Source organism: Cydia pomonella, chromosome 5, assembly GCF_033807575.1.
Source record: "Cydia pomonella isolate Wapato2018A chromosome 5, ilCydPomo1, whole genome shotgun sequence".
Classification (NCBI taxonomy): Eukaryota; Metazoa; Arthropoda; class Insecta; order Lepidoptera; family Tortricidae; genus Cydia; species Cydia pomonella.
In genome coordinates this window covers 14555244-14575583 of record NC_084707.1, presented here as the reverse complement: position 1 = coordinate 14575583, position 20340 = coordinate 14555244, and the positions used below count along the sequence as shown (strand labels likewise).

The following is a 20340-nucleotide window of genomic DNA, read 5'->3' as shown; positions in this document are numbered from 1 at the left end:
ATTGGAGAGGTAAGTATTGAGCGGGATTATATTCGCTATTGTGCATGTGAGACAGATATAGGGATTAAGAGCTTAACCGGATTAGAGCCCAAGCGGCGGCTTATTATGCCGCTGCTTGATTTACGATGAAGCGATACGGCGCGACCTGCTTGCCTAACAGACCTACTCGCCGAAACGGACAATTTATAGTGTTACACATACCGATACAATCAATTCCTACCCGTTGTCCCGAACCCATGCGAGAAAACACTGAAATATGAGATACCTACGCACATGTCAATTTACACGCGAGAAAGGGTCGATCCGCTGCCGCTACAGCACAGTTCTTACAAATATACATATACGGCTAGAACGACTTATTTTCAGGAAAGAGGTCGACAGGCCTCGAAACTTTCGAAGTAAGACAATATTTAAGAGCGAAAAAAGTCATTTAAATGCGGGCGGTGGTAGTGATTAGGCCGAGGACTGTGCGCCGGCAGGCGAACCTTACGATTCCGCACGAGGATTTGACCTTTTTAAAAGCTTTCCGCCATTTATCCAAGGTAGGTACTCGACTGCACTCGCAAGGTAATATTCGTACTATCTTCATACTCTTGAAACTTGCGTAACTCGTTCGTGCCTGAACTTAACTTACATTTTCTTTGTTAGCATCCAGAACTTAAAAGATTTGTTCCCATGATATTGAGATGACACTAGTAAAGCGAGCAGAAAACTTTACCTCTTTACTATGCGGACGAGGAAGGAATACGATACACCGACCAAGCAAGTCACATATGGTAAATTCACGATCCCGAATGAAAATAAATCTATTTTCCATCACGGAAACGTTGGACCTTTGAGGGTTTAACTAGGCACATTATCCACTGCCGAAATGTTTGTAGAATATACCAAAAATCTCAATGACGCTTAAGTATAAAGGATTCGGGAAAAATCGGGTTAAAGTCTGGTCGAGTATCTCACTTGAACGAGAGTTCAATTGTGCTTATCTGTAAACAAGTATGTGTATAAGTATACGACAATACGTGAGTAAACATAAAGGGTTGTTATACGTATTAAGGATGGCGGAATCAACGTGAGTGGAGGGACAGAATTTCCTAGATACATAAACCGCACTAACCCAACCTAACAAATCTGACAACACAAATACAGCAGTGAAGTTCTATCAACTTTAAATTAAGAGAACTTACTCGACAAGAGTTGTTTACGTCGAATGATATTGCTTCGTCCCACAACAAAATTACAAGGATGAATGAAAGCGTGAAAAGCTATTTTGAAAGAAACATTATTTATATAAGCATTTTGTACCTATTTATTGTCTAACGTTAGATTTACCTATTTTTCGATTCGTTAAATATGTTTGAAACTGTCCAGAAACTCGTGATTTTGTCATAAGCTGACAATAATATTGTTTTCACGCCACTGTTCGGAAATATGGCAATAGATGGTCTAAAACCAAGCTGGAAAGTAGGCAATAGCTGTAGCACCTGAACCACCACTACTACAAGTTTCATTGTTATCATCATCTGTCATTGGTGATCATTGTTATCATCATCTGTCATTGGTGATGGTAAAAGATCTTTTTGGCGCAACTTTTTCCTTCAAAAATAAAAGGTTATTTATAGGACCAATTACTTGTTGTAAGAAAAGGAACGTCAAAACCATTCAGTTAATGCTTAAGGCGTTTTTACTTTTTTAACTGTTTGTGGTTTTTTAGAAAAAACGCTAAGAGTCGGTTTGAAGCAAACAACAAAAAAACGCCTCTTAAAATTGATAAAAAAAGTAAAAAAGGCGGGATCGGAAAATACCTACTGAATTGGACAGTGTAAATTGTGTTTGAGTAAAAAATACAAGAAACGCGTATCTACGCTATTAAAATGAGTTCTTCTAGTGAAGAAAATATAAACGTTCCTGGCAAAACTACATCGCTTTCTTTCAACAATTGTCCTCACGCCAATATAAATATTAATTTCTATTAAAGTACTTATAATTAATGCAAATATTTTCTTATTTCCTCGCAGTAGTCGTGAAAAGCACTATGTAATGCCTCGGCCGTAAACGCTAAATATGAACTCGTATTATTTGAGGGCCTCCAATAACGTGTCGGCCCTCAAACTTACTCGTCCATCTTTGAGCGATTTTCCAGCCTCTCCTACAATGTACTATAATTGAAGAGACATGGCGCACCCCTCTATATTGCGCGTACAATTAATTACATATGATATTTTTAAGTAGACGTTAAATAGTACCTTACAAAGTCAATGCGCAATCGAATCATGGCGCAAACGGATGCAGAAGCTGCGAAGTCATCGGTAATGATTTTCTCACGCATCAATAATATTCGAAGGTGCATGCTCGCACGTATCTATTCTGCACGTTGATATTATTCAAAGAATTCCGTCGAAAAAAATTATCACATCTATCTAAGACTATCTATTAGTGGAACTGACCTGAGTTGGGTTGGTTGTCGGAGTTGGGCCGCGCGGACGGCGCGCCGTCGCGGGCCTCGACCTCGAGCGCGTAGGCGCCTTGCTTCTCTCTGTCGAACACCACCTTGGTGAAGATCTCGCCCGTCTGCATGCTGATCTCGAAGAAGTCCTTGCCCTCGTTCCGCGGCGAGTCCACGATGTAATAATACACCTGTGTGACAAATGGAAAAAGAATTAATAAACACGAACATTTTAATAAAGTCAGGTTAACATATGTACATAACAATGATGCGCACCAATGGCAAAATTTACAACGAATTATGATGAAAAAGTATTTAAATATTGGGCTGCGCTGATTAATTTTATCGATAATTCATCAATTAATTGGTATCATATTCTACTTGTTTTACATACATAAGGTATCTACTATTGGCCAATATATATAACCAGCAAGTGTTTACAATTATACCGATTTCAGTTTAATATTGCCTTAAATGAAGTAATTAAATGGAATGTATGCAGTCGAAAACAAATTTAATATCTTTAGACTAAAATAAATAGTGAATATTCTGCTTTTACCGATATTTACATAGTCTAAGTATACAAAGGGCACAAATGACTTTCAAATACTAAATTAATATCTTCATAATTAGTATCAAAGTCACGTTAACGATAGACAGAGTAGATATTTCACCGTAACGAATGAGCATTATTCATGTGCAGAAGTTATTAATAAGTTGTAAGTTCAATAGCAGCGCTCGTCGTATCGAGGCGCTACTTCGTAGCTCGTAGCGGTAAGTTTGTAGCTATCTTTACTTTAACTGGCAACTGCGAACGCGAAACGTGGCAGGCTTGGTTCAAACTTACGAGGTAACTAAATATACATGAAGGCTTGTCAAAAATATGTACGCTTGACGTGAATCGTGAAATCGGAAATGAAAACTTCACCTAGTCTGTAATTAGTACATTACTGTAGAGGCCCGGAAACTGAAGGGTTGCAAGCCAAGTAGATATAGACCGAGCGTAGCGAGCGAAGCAACAAATTACGAATATACGCCACTTATGCCAAGACGTTGTGTCACAATTTGACGTTTAAAAACAAAAGAAGAAGGTTGCTTTTCAGGCCTAGGTGTGTAAGGCTGTATGAAATTTCTTTACCATATTATATCATATTTCAATCTTCACTCATCGCACCGGATACGTAGTATTTCCGAACCTAATTTGAAGTAAGTCATGTCAACATTTTGCAAGTTTGAGAAAAATCTACTTAGGTACTTCAATATTTTACACAACAACAAATACACAATTTTTTGGTTATGCACTTTTGTGATTAAAGCCTCTGGCTAGAGGGCCAAACCGTAACATAAAATCAAACTATTAAATAACGCCAAGATAGTATTTTATTATCTGACTTCACACCTGTAGCCTTACCACGAGTTTGACACTGACCTGACACTGACATATTCGCTAACGTGTGCGTAACTTACTCGTACTGGCATATAAGTGCGAGCGAGATGTATAGAAAGTAAGTTAAGCAGACGTTGGGGAATATATCAGTGTCAAACTCGTGGTAAGGTTAGTTGATGATTTCAAAAAAGGTCAAATCGACCTATATCGGTAAGTTCTAACCGGCCTCTAGGTAAGTTCAAACAGCCCCTGTTACACCACTGGGAGCTGTGATAACCTACTCAACATCGGTGCACAGCTAGAGAGCAAGAAGATGCTAATATAATAACAGGATTCGAATTTGACAGGTAGTGTGCCCTAACGTGCCCCTTAGATGTCAAACTAAGGGGCAGGGCTACTACTTTTCTATTACAATCTTTGCCGGAAGCAAGTGTATATATACCATGTTTTTATTTCCGTTAATTTCAAGAGTGCATTCGTGAGCTTAAATTAAGTAACTTTTTCAAAGACACCGGTATTCTAATTAACTCCATTTCGGAGATAATAAATAATTTATTTTTATCTTATAAGGCCCGCACAAGCGTATCCACTTGCCTTAGGGCCTATTTAGATATTGATTAGTGTTTAGTACGAGTGTGTACATTTGCTACTAAACGTAAATACTATCTCGGACGATTGATGTTCGAAATGACATTGATATGTCATAGTTCTCAATTGTTTGGTTGAATTAAATGTAATACCCGTGTTACAACAACGCTTTATGCAGCATTTAATTGCTTTTATAAAAAAAATTAAAAATTATATATTTCTTTTAAATTAACTATGCTATTTAGTTTCCTTAAACGTACTTACCCATACCCCGGAGTTAACGGAATTCAATAAAAACACTGTGTATATATAAATCCGTATAAGATAAATAAAGTCTAAGAAAAAAACGTGCCTCGCATAATCAAGAAAAATGTATGCCCGAATAGATGTCCGTTTGATATTTAACTCATATCAATGAAAGAACATGGGTCAAATAGCCATAATATGTCATTCTAAGAGTTTTTCGAAAGATGGCAGTAGATTTAGTTGACTACAAAATTTACTTTGACAATCCGCCTCTACATATACTAAATTATCTTTGCCAAAAGGTAGGTAAGTATAGAGTTAATTAAAGTTATTTGTTCGATTAAATATACGCTGAAGTTGATAATAACATATAATTTATTCAGTAGCCTCAAATGACAAATAACAATATTAGGTATTAAAATTATAAATGGGACACATCCAGCCCAAGTTGTTTATATCGCACAAGCCTCAAAAAGACGCTAATCGTCGTAGTAAATCGCTTTATACTCGTGCAACATTTTCTGCAGGAAAATTTTTACCCGAAACGTGACAGGTCCGCGTTACCTTTCTTCGAGGCAATTTCGCGCCAGCAAGAATAGGCTCCTTGAGTTACAAGCGTCCTCCAGTTGTTTAACGTCCTCAGGTTTTGTATATAATATTTGTAAAGGAATTTTCTATGATTTTATTTGTTACGGTGTTATATTATAGAAAAACATTAAGGTGTTACTAAACAGCGCGGGTATTAAATCTGAAAGATCGTTTTCGTGTACTAAATATTAACAATGTGTACGATAGTTGAAATTTTAACTAACGCTGAAAAACATATGATTTATCGAGCACACATTAAAGTGATTTTCAATAAGATTGACTGTTTAATACAATATCAACAAATGTTTGGAAAACAGTAAAATACAAAACAGTAACGTTAAGACATTGAGTGCCGGGAACCCTCTCGGTGGATTCTCTATTCGTAGTCGCCTTCCTCGACAAAGCGGGAAAACCCTGAGAGTGGCTACGAGCGTAGTGCTGCGAAAACGTTGGCAGTAAATGCATTAACTGTTGAACATTTCTAAGTATTGAAATAACGATAAAATAAACGAATAGTCCCTAATTTTTTTCAAATCAAAACAGTAAAATTTACTGTCATTTCGGAACAGTAATATTTATTGTATTTTTTTCGATAGGATCATATGGAACTGTTGAAAGCATTAAATGGTTTTTTTTTTCTCGGTAGGTATACCTATCCCTTGAGAAGAATTTATAAAACAAGACATCTAAAGAGTCCGGGAGAAAAACTACGAGAGTTATACATAGTTTCAAAATTTATTTTTACAGACAGAGTAAGCTATGTTTACTGCTTCCACAAACATTTTAAATTTAAAGGTTACACAGATTGTTCAAAAGTAATTACTTATATGACTTTATATTTATTAAATTGGAAATAGTACATTACGATACAAGTGCGAAAAATAGGAAATTCGAAACGAGTGGCGATAAATTAAAACACGACCGAAGGGAGTGTTTTAAATCGACACGAGTTGCGAATTGCCTATTCGCACATGTATCGTACAACGTTTTACAGTACATATGACCTTTTAAATGTTCGACACAGTAACGTAATATGCTAATTTTCGCACTAGTGCTATAAAGTAGCACCATATGTACTGTAAATATAATTTATGAACCGTTCTCTGAACGCTTTTAATAAAAATATGTTTTAAATAATTTAAAAAATATATAAACAGCTTAAAGATTTGGGTCTCGTAACGCCAAGTATAGGACAAAAAATACTTCGATAAATTCAATTTTCAAGTTAAAATAAAGACATGTAAAACGAAGACGACACGTGTTGTGGAACTTGTGGATATATATTTTGTAGGATAGGTGCATAATATGTCGACGAAGCGTGTTGTGGATTTGTTTTGCGCACAGATATCAAACGAAGACCGATGATCGATGATTTTTCTTTTCCGTTATTTGCCCAAGGGGTTTGTTTATCTGTTATTATACCTACGAATTGTACATTTCAATTTGTTTGTGAAATTTGTACTTATATCAAACCAAAAATCAACAATAACAGCACACAGGAAATTTGTACGAATTACTAATTTGTTCCAACAATGCAATACTGATTACCGACACGTAAATTGCTGACGGCCTTGTAATTTAGCTCGATTTGATCTTCATGACGGTATTTATGAAAACATGTGAAGTGTTGTATAATCCGAGAACGTATTAGAGATACGTGGTTCAATGCTATCAAAATCACACAGAATAACAACGATGAATGTTTCAATTGCGAGATGAGCATGAGCAACACCCGTATGAATAATAAAACGACTCAGCCACCGAAGCTCCGTCTTGCAAAATTATACTGATTGTGCCGTCTCGACGAATCTAGACTTACACGTTCAATTATACAGGGATCTTCTTACTTAGGTATACACGAGATTACAAACCAAAGATCTTCGATAAAAAATAATTTACTAATGTCGGATGTTCACAGCTTATATAACAATGTAAACGAGTATTTGAATCGCAGTATTAATTAAGTAGTCTAATGTAGTGAATTTACACATTAGGTTAAGTAATAAGGTTTAATATTAAGATTGTAATGTATTGGCGAACGCTGTAATTACAATGTTTTTGAATAATAAACAATGTTGCAATGTAGGCCATTCAAATTAGATTAATTCCCAGCAAGAAAAAGAGCATAAATGTACGTACACCTCCTGGGATTGCGCAAACTCGAATTATACGCATTTAGAACCAAATGAAGGTATTAAAACGATTTCCAGCTTGCTGGGAATTGGCCTCAAAGCGCTTTTTAGGGTTCCGTACCCAAAGGGTACAACGGGACCCATTACTAAGATTCCGCTGTCCGTCCGTCCGTCCATCTGTCCGCCTGTCACCAGGCTGTATCTCATGAACCGTGATAGTTAGACAGTTGAAATTTTCATAGATGATGTATTTCTGTTGCCGCAATAACATCAAATACCAAAAAACAAAATAAAATAATAATTTAAGGGGGCTCCGCGAGTCCGACTCGCATTTGTTTTTTTATATATAATTTAATTGGCCTTATGTACCAAGATTTAAGAAGAAGTTCATTAAGATGTATTTTAAGATATATGTGCAATTGTGCATCCCATCTCACAACAGCATAAAATCTAGACGCGGAAATATGAGACGTCTTAAGGCTATTAGTACCACACTGATCGTTGTTTATAATATAATAGATTGTTTTATGGCAGTAACACCTAATTGACAACATTTCAATTTTATAAAATCTGAAATTTTACATATGTTTTGGAAGTATTTTGTTTCCTAAACACTGCAATATATTAATATAAATTTCATATGGCTTATTACAAAAAATACAAAAGAATTTAAAAAATGTCGTGATATTACCAATAACACAATAGGTGAAATGCCATTGCCATTCATCACGAAAAAAATTAGCTGTCATAATATTGAATTTGACATTGTAATTAAATACGACGTATTAATTGAATTTCACAACAAAGAGAAATTTATTTATATAATTAAGTTAATCTACTAAACGATTTTAAAATGGATAAAGCCATATGGATCGATGAGGTATATACTCCTCCAAAGTATACCAAATACTTTTTCGTCTCTTACCTACTGCAAAAATAGCAAAAATGATTCGTTGAAGATATCGGTACAAACATTTAATTCCTTTACATTCGTTAATGTTTATCCGTCGATCCGTCGTATCCGTATGAAAGCCTGGTATCATATTCGTGTATCAGTATCCGTTATAATATCCAAATCGTCGTATAAATCTGATATTTTAACAAAATTGTTTTAAAACAACAACGGACCAGTTTAAAACATTGACAATGACAGACAACGTCAGACTAATTAAGTCATGTTTTTTTTTCTATCGAGATAAGACCTAGCTTCTAGCGTAGAACTGGAGTTACGCCATTAAGCTGGCGTATGATTATGATGTGAGAGATGTTTATTTGATACAGGCGTATACCCTCAATCATTCACAAGGTTAAGCAAATGCCAACAGACTAATTGTAATTACATCTTGCAAACAATACGTTTCAATGCGAAAACAAAGACAATAAATAGATCTAACTAATTCAATTATTTACGACTTCTATTTTGTCTAGATGAATAGGTACTACTTTGTTTTTTGATTAAGATTTCCAGTGTAAATTATTGGCACTGAGGGTTTGTTCTATTTTCTAGATAACTGCTCCTAAAAATGTGTTATGTGTGGACGTATTAACTTTTAATAAGGATGTTGACTGTATTTACTCGTACGAATATAACAAATTAACACACCATGCACGAGATAAAGCACTAGAAAATAATTGGAAAAACGTAGACAGCAGTTATTTTTTATCACAATTTTTGTTTAATAAACCGGATAGAACTATAAAGAGTATGTAACTTAAATTCCATAGTTGCTAATCGTTTTGACAGTCGTAACACTAACTCTATTGAAAGAAGTAAGTGGTTTGTGACTTTAGGTATTATCTAATAAGTCGCATATGCCTTATCTGCGATTTTAACCGACTAAGTAATAATTACTTTTGCACATTTTTTTAGGCGATTTTGGATTTAGTATTCTATGGCGTTATTCGTAAACGTGCTACAACATCTATCCATTCATTCAGCCATTCTTTCTAATTGGCTCTTACACGTTAATGACACAACAACACTACACAACGTTAATTACGCTTAAGTATAAACACTTTTTTTTAACAAATATATACACATTAAAATATTAATATTTCATCTAAATATTAGGTAGCGGTAAAAATGGCTACTCAAACGTGTCTCTAACCGAATAGAAAAAAAAGGTTTGGCGGGAAACTTGATAATTTTTCGCTGTAATTCTGTTTTATTGAATTTAATTTTGTTATTTGTAATCTTGTTTTGTTATAAATAATTCAATATGAGTTCGGACGAAACTACCGACAAATAAATGATTATTGATTGCACCCCACCTGAATTAAGAGCCGAAGCAGTATAGGCTATACAGAACTTGCTGCCGACAAAATCAAAGGCGAAAGATATGGTTACTTATGACAATTTTATAAATTGGAAAACCAAATGAATGTCCACAGTTTCTCAGAACACCTGTTTTGTCATATTTTAAAGAACTGGCAGAAACTAAAAAGTCTTTAACATTGTGGGCATTGTACTCCATGCTTAATGTTTTGTTTACTAATCATCTTTTAACCTTTAGTATTTTAAACTGTAACTACAACGCTTAATATCTAAGTTTAGTTTATCTACATATCCTAGCGACAAGTACCTGTTGCTATTGAGTTCTGATTGATTATTGAGACTGAGAAGAGGTTATCATTTAATTTTGGTCGCAACAAATTGAAATTCTAAAGGTTCGTTCAGAAACGTGCTTTCGAACTTTTTTGAAGAAATATGAGAATAAATATAAAAGTATGAAGTATCTGTTTTCTATTAAAACCGAGTTAAAATATAGCGAAATAGTAATATACACACGTTAGTTTTAGTCTTGTTTACTTATAATTTCTTTAAAAATAAACCTTTGATATTTTTGTTGTTTATTTCATTGCATGTTTGAGAAAAGCACTATACATACCTCGGCGGGAAATAGGGGTTGCTCGCCTCAGACCTATCCGGCCGGCTCAGGTCTATATGTCTTGGGCCGGCAACCCCTTTCATCCCGGCCTCTGTAGTAATGTACTATTTCCAGAGAACTAGGAGGAGGTACAGGCGGTGCCCTAACAAAGTATCCACTTTTCTATATAGTTAGTCCGGCGACACGGGTACCTGAGTTGGGGCATTTACTGTAGCTACTAAAAATATGGGTGATCAATCAATCCTATACAAAGTGGCACAAGCGCCCAGTTTACCCTATTTAAATATTAAGAAAGTTAAGCTATTATGCTGATCTGTCTTCAAAGTTATTCAAAAACATAAATAGATTTGCATTAATCGACGGAGTTCAATAATAAAATGAGCAAAGTACTTAATCCTCCGTTTCTGGATTAAATCAAAGATAAAATGTACTTTTCAATAAAATTCTTTAATGCTTAATAATTTGTGTTGACGGCTTGTATATTTTAATTGCGAGTAATGTTACGGATTGCGTAACGAAGGTATTAATTAAATATCTGAACAACACCCATGACGGCGATCATTATAATAACTGGACCTGTAAAATATTTGAATACCAACTCACTTTCAAGCTTTTCATGGGCCGAATACCGACTCACTTTCAAGCTTTTTATGGGCTGATTACCGACTCACTTTCAAGCTTTTCATGGGCTGAATACCAACTCACTCTCAAGCTTTTCATGAGCCGAAGACCGACTCACTTTCAAGCTTTTCATGGGCCGAATACCGATTCACTCTCAAGCTTTTTATGGGCTTAATACCGACGCACTCAAGCTTTTCATAGGCTCAGCGATGATGGAAGTGGGCGATAAAGGGCTGATTATGTTGATTATGGTTTAAGCATGTTTGTATTTAGTGTCAAGACTATTTAAACGATTTTAAAGTTATAACGTAGGCTAAATTTAACCGTGTTGTAATAAAGGTGGCAAATAAGCCCGCAGCTAGCCTACATGAGGCAGATTCTGATTTAAGAAGTTAATTTCGATCTCAATAGGCATATCACGCGCACCAATAAGTGCGAGTGAGATACCCAATGACACGATTCTCGTTGCGCCTCTCGTGCCCCAATCAGCGTTAGTGATTATCAAGGATGCCTATTCATATAGTCATTTCTTGTTACGATCTATCAGTTGTCAACATCGACACATAGTAAGTGATAACAAGAAATTATTATCTGATTGTCTCCAGCGGCGCTAACATAGTCGCTTTTTTATCACCTGTCGTGTGATGCGTCACTTTTGCACTTACTTATTAGAACGTGACAGACATGGTGACAGACGATAAAGACGTGACCATACTAATGCCGCAGCTCGCCAGACATTCGAAATATGGCCGACTTTGTCTTAACAATAAACCTCATTAAACAAAACCGCTTTAGTAGACGAAAGCGATACTTAAAAGACGAATCACTATTATTTTTACTCCAATGAATACATTTAATTAGATCTTTGTGTGTATTAAATGTGTACCCTAGACGGCTACTTCGCCGATTTCTAGGGAATGACAGAAGTGGTCAAATAATGAGTAGTCTTTTCCTTTCCAGTAGCCTTACCACGACTACCTTGTAAAACGAAAAAAAACTACGTGTGAAACTGACATACTCGCTAACGTCTGCGTAACTTACTTTCTATGCATCTCGATCGCACTAATATGCGAGTACGAGCGAGATCTATGGAAAGTAAGTTACGCACACACTAGCGAATATGTCAAGTGTCAAACTGGTGGTAGCCGTACTGGTCGCATGAAAACAGTACATAAAAAAATGTCTTATTCAACAATAAACCCCTTTATATAATATGATATATATCTTCTTCTTCTTCCTCGCGTTGTCCCGGCATTTTGCCACGGCTCATGGGAGCCTGGGGTCCGCTTGACAACTAATCCCAAGATTTGGCGTAGGCACTAGTTTTTACGAAAGCGACTGCCATCTGACCTTCCAACCCAGAGGGTAAACTAGGCCTTGTTGGGATCAGTCCGGTTTCCTCACGATGTTTTCCTTCACCGAAAAGCGACTGGTAAATATCGAATGATATTTCGTACATAAGTTCCGAAAAACTCATTGGTACGAGCCGGGGTTTGAACCCGCGACCTCCGGATTGCAAGTCGCACGCTCTTACCGCTAGGCCACCAGCGCTTATAATATGATATATATCATATCGTATTATTTATTTTCATATAGGATTTTACAATCGCTAGGTATATGACGTCAAACAGTAACATTGAATTAAAAAAATAAATTAAATGATCTATGTTACACTATACACTACACATACTTATTAACTCCAACTGAAGTCTTCTAAATAGTCTGATATTTTATAATATCCCTTTTTACACAACTTTACTTTGAAGATTGATTTAAATTTATTTTATGCCAATATTTTAACATTTAAAGGAATTTCTTTGTAAAACGAACACATTTTTCAATGACAGATTTACTTATATTATTAAGGGGGGGAGGAGGGAGTAGGTACGCTCAGGTATGCGACGCTGGGCTATTGGCCAACACCTCAAGTCCATCATACACGTCCCCGTCGTCCCTGCATCTGCCGCCGCGGATCAGGGCCGAACCCACCCAGGGTTTCATTGGTGGGTGGGTCGTCCCCCCCGGGCAATGCTAGTGGTCGGAATGGGCGTCGCTACATTTACCAACTTACCCCAGACCACTAGTAGCCAAGTATGAGGGCCTCGCCTGGTGTGGGCCACGCCAAATGATGTGGCATCCCCACCCGTCAGGTGTTCCTTTTCCCACCCCAGAAATCCAGTCATTAATCCCATGTTCCAAATTGTCATTTCCTGTCTGTTATTCCCGTCTCACCTTTCCTTCTCCTGGGGTTTGCAGTCCGGAGCCTGAATGTGCGGAATGATATTCCGCACATTTGGGACCCGGAATGCAAACCCTAATAGGTTTCCTTTTACACCACTCCTATTCCACTCCAAGAGGAGACAACCTCTACAAAAAACCCCAATCTAAGGTGGACCAATCGTGCCGAGAGATGCGTGGCTGAGGGGGAGCTCAGTCGCTAACGATGACCCTCGATACCGGGCAACCTCGAGGTGTATTTTTGCCTTGTTCCGGCAAGCGGGGCTCTGCTGGAAACTGACCACATTTTTCCCTAGCTTCTCGTGGGATTTGTATGGAGAACGCTAACAAAAAAACTGAAGGTACCCTGGAAGACCTATGCCAGGAACTAATGCCCCTGATGGTAGGTGCGGAAGACTCTGCCCAAACATCGGAGCAAGCCATGGAGGGAGTGGAGAGCGCCGACACGGTTGAAAGGAGCGATACTCATTGCCCAAACAACCCAACGGAGGCTCCCAACCCTGATACACGTAAGTCCGTCAAGAAATTGACGGGCTCTGCGAAGGGCCGCTATAAAGCTCTTAAAGGACTAGGAGTAGCACACGAGGAAGCGCTACAACTGTCCGCAAAGAGCTTTGCGGAACTTAAGAAATTGGGGTACAAGTTTGGGTCCACACATTCCAGACCCGAGCCTAAACCGGCCAAACGGCCGCGCTCGGAGGAAAAGTCACCGCAGGGTAACATTTGTAAGAACCCAAGGGTGAGTGTGACCCCCCCAACCCAACCCCAACCTTCACAACCTTACAACGAGGTCCTCAGCCAAGTCCGAGTCGGAATCAAGGATTCCAAGCCGATGAGTGTCGCGCAATTGGAGTCCCTCTGCAACACCATCTTGCAAAAGATTGCGACTCTGGAGATGGACGAGGGACCGAAGTTCAAAGGTTATTCTTACAAGCCAGGCTGGTTACTCATCACCTGTAGTGACCAAAGATCTAAAGCCTGGCTTGAACAAATAACACCTTCCCTAAAACCATGGCCGGAAGCCAACCTCGGGGTCATCCCTGAAAATGAGCTTCCCAAGCCGAACATAGGGATGGTGTTCATTCCAGAGATAGACGACTCTAAGGTAAAGCAGTCGCTATCTCTACTCTATGCACAGAACCAGGGGCTGTACACAGAGTACTGGAAGATTCTCCACACCAAAGTCGAGAAGAGTGGGGTTATGGTAACCCTATCTCTAGACGACTTGTCTGTGGAGAATCTACAGAAAAAGGGCCTAAAGGCAAACTTAGGTTTCCGGGAGGTCCAGTTTCGGCTAAAGGGCCACCCAAAGACCCAACAGTCCGAAACTCAACCTACCCAAGACCCACCACCGCAGTCTGCAAACCCTACCCCACCCAACACCTTATCCCAAAAGCCTGCCCGAAAGGTGCCTTCTGGTCCAAAACGGGCGGCTCCTTCAACCTCCAATCCCATCCCAGGACCATCGGGCATGCAGCGGTTTCTCGCCAACCGGGGAGGCTTCAGGGGCAACAACCGCCCAAGGGGTAATGGGGACCGAAGACGGCACCAAGGGCACACCAGTGCCCAGCGCAGTGCCAAGTAGTAACGACGCTTTAGAGGGTAGGGGGGTGAGGTTCCTACAGGCCAATCTACATCACGCCATAGCGGCCACAGCGGTCGTGGAAAGACTTTTTGGCGAAAATGGCCTGGACATCGCCCTCATACAAGAACCATGGATCAACACTAAGTCCATGGCATCAGGACTGAACAGAGCAGGAAAGGTACTGATCTACGAAAAAGGTGCTAAACCGAGAGCCTGCATCGTATTTAACAAAAATATTAACTTCTTGCCTGTTACAGAACTATGCAGTGAAGACCAAGTAGCTGCCTACGTCGATCTCAAAGGGAGAGGAGCACTCAAGGTAATAGTCTGCTCCGCCTACCTGCCCGGAGAGAAGCAAGATCCCACAGAAGAACTGACTAAAGTGCTTGAGTACGCTCAAGCACAAAAGGCGGAACTTATTGTGGGATGTGACGCCAACGCCCACCACACCATCTGGGGGAGCACTGGAATCAACAAAAGGGGTGAGTTACTATCCCAATTTATCTTTACTAATTGTCTGCACTTGTTGAATAAGGGTAATATGCCCACCTTCGTAACTAGAGCTAGGCAAGAAGTACTAGATATAACCTTCGCTACTGAAAAGGCGGCAAGCTGCCTAGCCGACTGGCGTGTCAGCAGCGAAAACTCAATGTCGGACCACAAACATATTTTGTTCAGTGTTAAAGGCTCTCTAGATAGGGAACCACTTACGCGTAGAAATCCAAAAGAAACGTCATGGGAAGCCTATAAGGCTGACCTCGAAAAACGTCTAAAGGATGTCCCAAAATATGTCAAAACACCAGACTCTCTTAACATGGCAGTTAACCTAATATCTGAAGGCATAAGTAGGGCCTACGAACAAAGCTGTCCGCTGAAAGAGTCAAAAACTACTAACACAACGACGTGGTGGAACAAAAGGCTAGAAAACCTCCGTAGGTCTACACGTCGCATATTCAATCACTCAACCACACCGAATGAGTGGGAAAGGTATGGTAGAGCGTTGACTGAATATAATAAACAAATCAGGAAGGCAAAAAGAAGGTCATGGAGAAGGTTCTGTGAAGAGATTGCCCAAACTCATAAAGGAGCGAGAATTCACAAAATACTCTCCAAGACATCAACCAACTATCTCGGTCTCCTGAAAAGACCAGATGGCACATTTACGAACACAGAAGAGGAAACTCTTGACTTGCTCAGAGGCACACACTTCCCCGGTTCGTATACAACCAGTAACATACAACTTTGCGCCCAAAGGAATCCTCAAATCCACAGGGCACGCAATATCGACTGGAATTTGGCAACCAACATCTTTAGACCAAACAAAATTAAATGGGCTTTAAAAAAATTTCAACCATTTAAATCAGCGGGAGAAGATGGAGTGTTTCCGGCGCTTCTTCAGCAAGGACAGGATCTCCTCCTCCCGCATCTGGCCAGAATATTCCGAGCAAGTTTCGCGTGGGGAATTATACCAGATAAATGGACTCGGGTCAAGGTACGATTTATACCAAAAGCAGGGAAGAAGGACTACTCACAGCCTAAATCCTTCAGACCTATTAGTCTAACATCGTTTCTACTCAAAACGATGGAAAGAATCATCGATCAGCACATTAGAGCCCAATACCTGGTGGAAAGACCACTAAGTGTAAACCAGCATGCTTACCAAAAGGGAAAATCTACGGAGACTGCCCTACTTGACCTGGTTGACAAGGTGCAGAAAACCCTAGAGGACAAGCAAACCGCTCTATGTGCGTTTCTTGATGTAGAGGGTGCTTTCGACAATACACCCACAGAGACCATACTTAATGGTATGAAATCAAAGGGTGTTGACGAAACCACCACCAGATGGGTACATAGCATGCTCTCGAACAGAGTAGCCACTCTGACCCTCAATACTATAGAGCATGAATTTTATACCACAAAAGGGTGCCCACAAGGAGGCGTTCTTTCCCCTCTATTATGGACCCTGGCAGTGGACCAACTTCTTGCAATTATGTCAGGCCAAGACTATGACACACAAGGATATGCCGACGACCTTGTAGTCATCATCAAAGGCCCTTGCCTCCACACGATATCAAACCTAATGCAAGGAGCTCTAAACACAATATTCAAATGGTGTAGAGAAAATGACTTGTCCATTAATCCGAGCAAGACGGTAATAGTACCATTCACAAGGAAACGAAAGCTCGAAAAGCTCACAGAACCAAGACTTAATGGACAAACAATGCCATTCTCAGACGAGGTCAAGTACCTAGGGGTCACTTTCGACCAAAAGTTAACTTGGAACCCTCACCTAAGAAATATTATACAAAAAGCGAAAATGGCCATGTGGTCATGCTGTCGAATGGCAGGAGCAAGATGGGGCATAAGACCCAAAATTGCTATGTGGTTATACACAGCGGTTGTGAGGCCCATAATTACCTACGCCTCCGCAGTCTGGTGTAACAAAACCAACCAAAAGACGGCAATAGAAACTCTAAACAGCCTGCAGCGCACGGCTTGTTTAACAGCAACAGGCGCCTTCTCCTCGACACCGGGAGCGGCCCTAGACGCACTGCTGGATATTATACCACTCCACTTGCAGGTGCAAAAGGAGGCTAAGCAGTGCGTCTACAGAATATGCACGCTAAACAGGCCAAAATGGCGCTCTCAAGCATTAACCAAACTAAAGGCCTGGGTTTTTGCAAATAGAACCCTTAGCATGCCCACCGATGACACGCACACTGAATGTCAATTTACTAAACTGTACACAGTAGAAATACCTCCTAGAGACAAATGGACCAACAACCAAATGTACGTCGAAGAGGGAAGCCATATTTGGTACACGGATGGTTCCAAGAAAGGCATTGATGTAGGATGTGGGATCTATGGTGAGAGACCTAAGCTCAGAGCCAGCGTCAGCATGGGCACACAGGCCTCAATCTTCCAGGCTGAAGTCTACGCCATCAACAAATGTGCGGAGATTAACCTGGATAAAAACCTACGACACCAACATATCTACATCAACTCAGACAGCCAGGCTGCTCTGCTGGCACTAGAATCCCTTGAGTCAAACTCAAAACTAGTCCAGAACTGTAAAACAAACCTCAATGCACTGGCAAACTCCAACAAAGTCACACTTAGATGGGTACCAGGGCACTCCGACATTAACGGAAACGAAGAAGCGGATGAACTTGCTAGAAAGGGCGCAGACACACCCCTGGTCGGCCCAGAACCGTTCTGTGGAATCACAAAACGGGATGCATATTCACTGCTCAGCAATTTAGAAAAAATAAGGGCAAACGATTGGTGGAAGTTCGTAAAAGGACAAGAACACTCGAAAGCTCTAATCAAAGGGTTCAACAGCATAACTGCTAGGGAGCTTCTAGGGCTCAAAAGATACAAAGCCTGCGCGGTGACCAGAATTTTGACTGGACACTGTAAATTGAACAAACACATGTTTCAAATCGGAAAGAAACAAGACGCGACATGCAGGTTCTGCCATGAGTCAGAGGAGACTGCAATGCACATTCTCTGCTCCTGTGGACCACTAATGTCAAAAAGAAGTACCCACCTAGGGCGGCACGTATTGCAACCCTATGAGGTACAGAACATTACGGCCCAAAGAATCTGGAATTTCCTGGATTCAACGGGCATCAGTAATGAACTTTAAAGGGCTGTCACAATAGACCAATGCCTGGTCGACGTGGCATTCAAAGGCCCACAAACTACAATAATAATAAAATACTTATATTATTAAGTTAACTATGTAGCTAGTAAAACCGCTTTATTCGACGAAAGCAATAAAAGACGAATCACTATTATCTTTACTCCAATGGATAGGTATCTTCAGTTAATTAGATCTTTGTGTGTACTAAATGTGTATAATTTACGATTATTTCGCCAACACTATGGAATGACAGAAGTGGTCAAATAATGAGTATTCTTTTCTATATTTCTTTCCAGCTCATAAGTATAATATATATCATGGTAAAAATATGAACATCAATCTCATGATACGTAGCACTGATTACCTACACGTGAATACTCCGTTGCCAACGCGGAAAATATGTTCCTGTAAGATAACCAGTCTCAGAGGAAGGAAATTCTTCATAAGTAATCCGTTATCCGGCTTGGTTATTAATCTAAAAGTAGCAGGTATAAGAACAATCTGATTGGTTTTAAGTAACATCATCAACAAAACCTATTTCTAGCTTCTGGCGAAAGCAGTCACGCTTTTCTACAGTTTTGTTAGTAGATCTTTGGTGAATTATCAAAATTAATATTTTGATCAATAAAGTTCCCTTATTTAGCAAATACAAAACCTTGTAAAACTTAATTGAAATTGCACCTTATTGTTATGATATGATGAGTTCTTATTATGATGATAATCATCACCTTATGTTAACGACATGTTATTATTTTAAAGTAGATGCGGCAAATTGCAAGGGCAGACTCCGATCTGACCATAACCTTACTAACCTAAGAAAATTAACCCGAATATGGGCAATCAGGGGAAATAATTCGTGTAGTTGTGTAAATTGGTACAATTATACCTTGTGGTGTCCAGATGAACATGAAGTCCTCGAGGGTGGGGGTTGTGCTGACGGTGTAGAGGGGGAGGGGGGGGGGGGGGGGGGGGGGATTTTGAAGGTACCTTTTTTCAGATTTTTGCTCATATGTCGAATATCTTTACGAATAGCATTACAATTACTTCGAATAAAAGTTTTACCATAAAATTCCCTACAACTTCGGTTATGTTTATTTTTACTCTATGATCAATACTTTAGGAGCTACATGTTGTTGCACTTAACAAAGAGACAAAAACAGGCGATTTAAGAAAACGTCGTTTTTTCGTAACTGTTCAACATAATTAAAATTTTTAGTTTAAAATATGTAAGTTCAGTCACCTGCTGATCAAATATAAAAAACCGGCCAAGAGCATGTCGGGCCATGCTTAGTGTAGGGTTCCGTAGTTACCAGTCCGTCAAGGTAGACTTTCTGCCAAAACTCAGAAACGGCTAGGCCTATCAGGTTCGCTATAGTTTTCCTTAAAAGTCTTACTGAGTTTTACTTCCACGATTTTTTTCATATTTTTTGGACCCATTGTTCAGAAGCTAGAGGTAATATAATTTATTTCAGAGCGATTATTTCCGTAAATATAACGATTACCAAAAAATGATTCTTGAAGACCCGTATTAGTTTTAAAAGACCTATCTAACAACATCCCACACTATAGCGTTGAACCAAAAAAAAATATTAAAAATCGTGAAAGTAAACCTTAAAGCTTAGTAAAGACTTTCAAGGAAAACTAGAGCGAACCTGATCGGCTTAGCCGCTTTTGAGTTTTAGCAAAAAGTCTACCTTGACGGACGGGTAACTACGGAACCCTACACTGAGCATGGCCCGACATGCTCTTGGCCGGTTTTTTTATATTTGATCAGCAGGTGACTGAGCTTACAGTTACGAAAAAACGACGTTTTCTTAAATCGCCTGTTTTTGTCTTTGTTAACTGAAACAACATGTAGCTCCTAAAGTATTGATCATAAAGTAAAATTAAACATACCGTAAAGTCGGGTTACATGACCCTTTTTTCTTGTATTTTTTTATATACTTCTAGATCATTACGTTTCTATCCTTGATCC

General features: G+C 39.2%; 1 protein-coding gene across 8 annotated transcripts in view; it reads right to left on the bottom strand.

Annotated features, from left to right (window-relative positions):
* The window catches only part of LOC133517797 (neural-cadherin), a 431760-nt gene that overhangs the window by 308174 nt on the left and 103246 nt on the right, over positions 1-20340 (bottom strand). For all 8 annotated transcript variants that reach the window (XM_061851220.1, XM_061851222.1, XM_061851219.1 and 5 more), the window contains exon 12: positions 2448-2637. In XM_061851220.1, coding sequence (XP_061707204.1) covers positions 2448-2637 — 190 coding nt within the window. The remainder of the gene's footprint in view (positions 1-2447; positions 2638-20340) is intronic.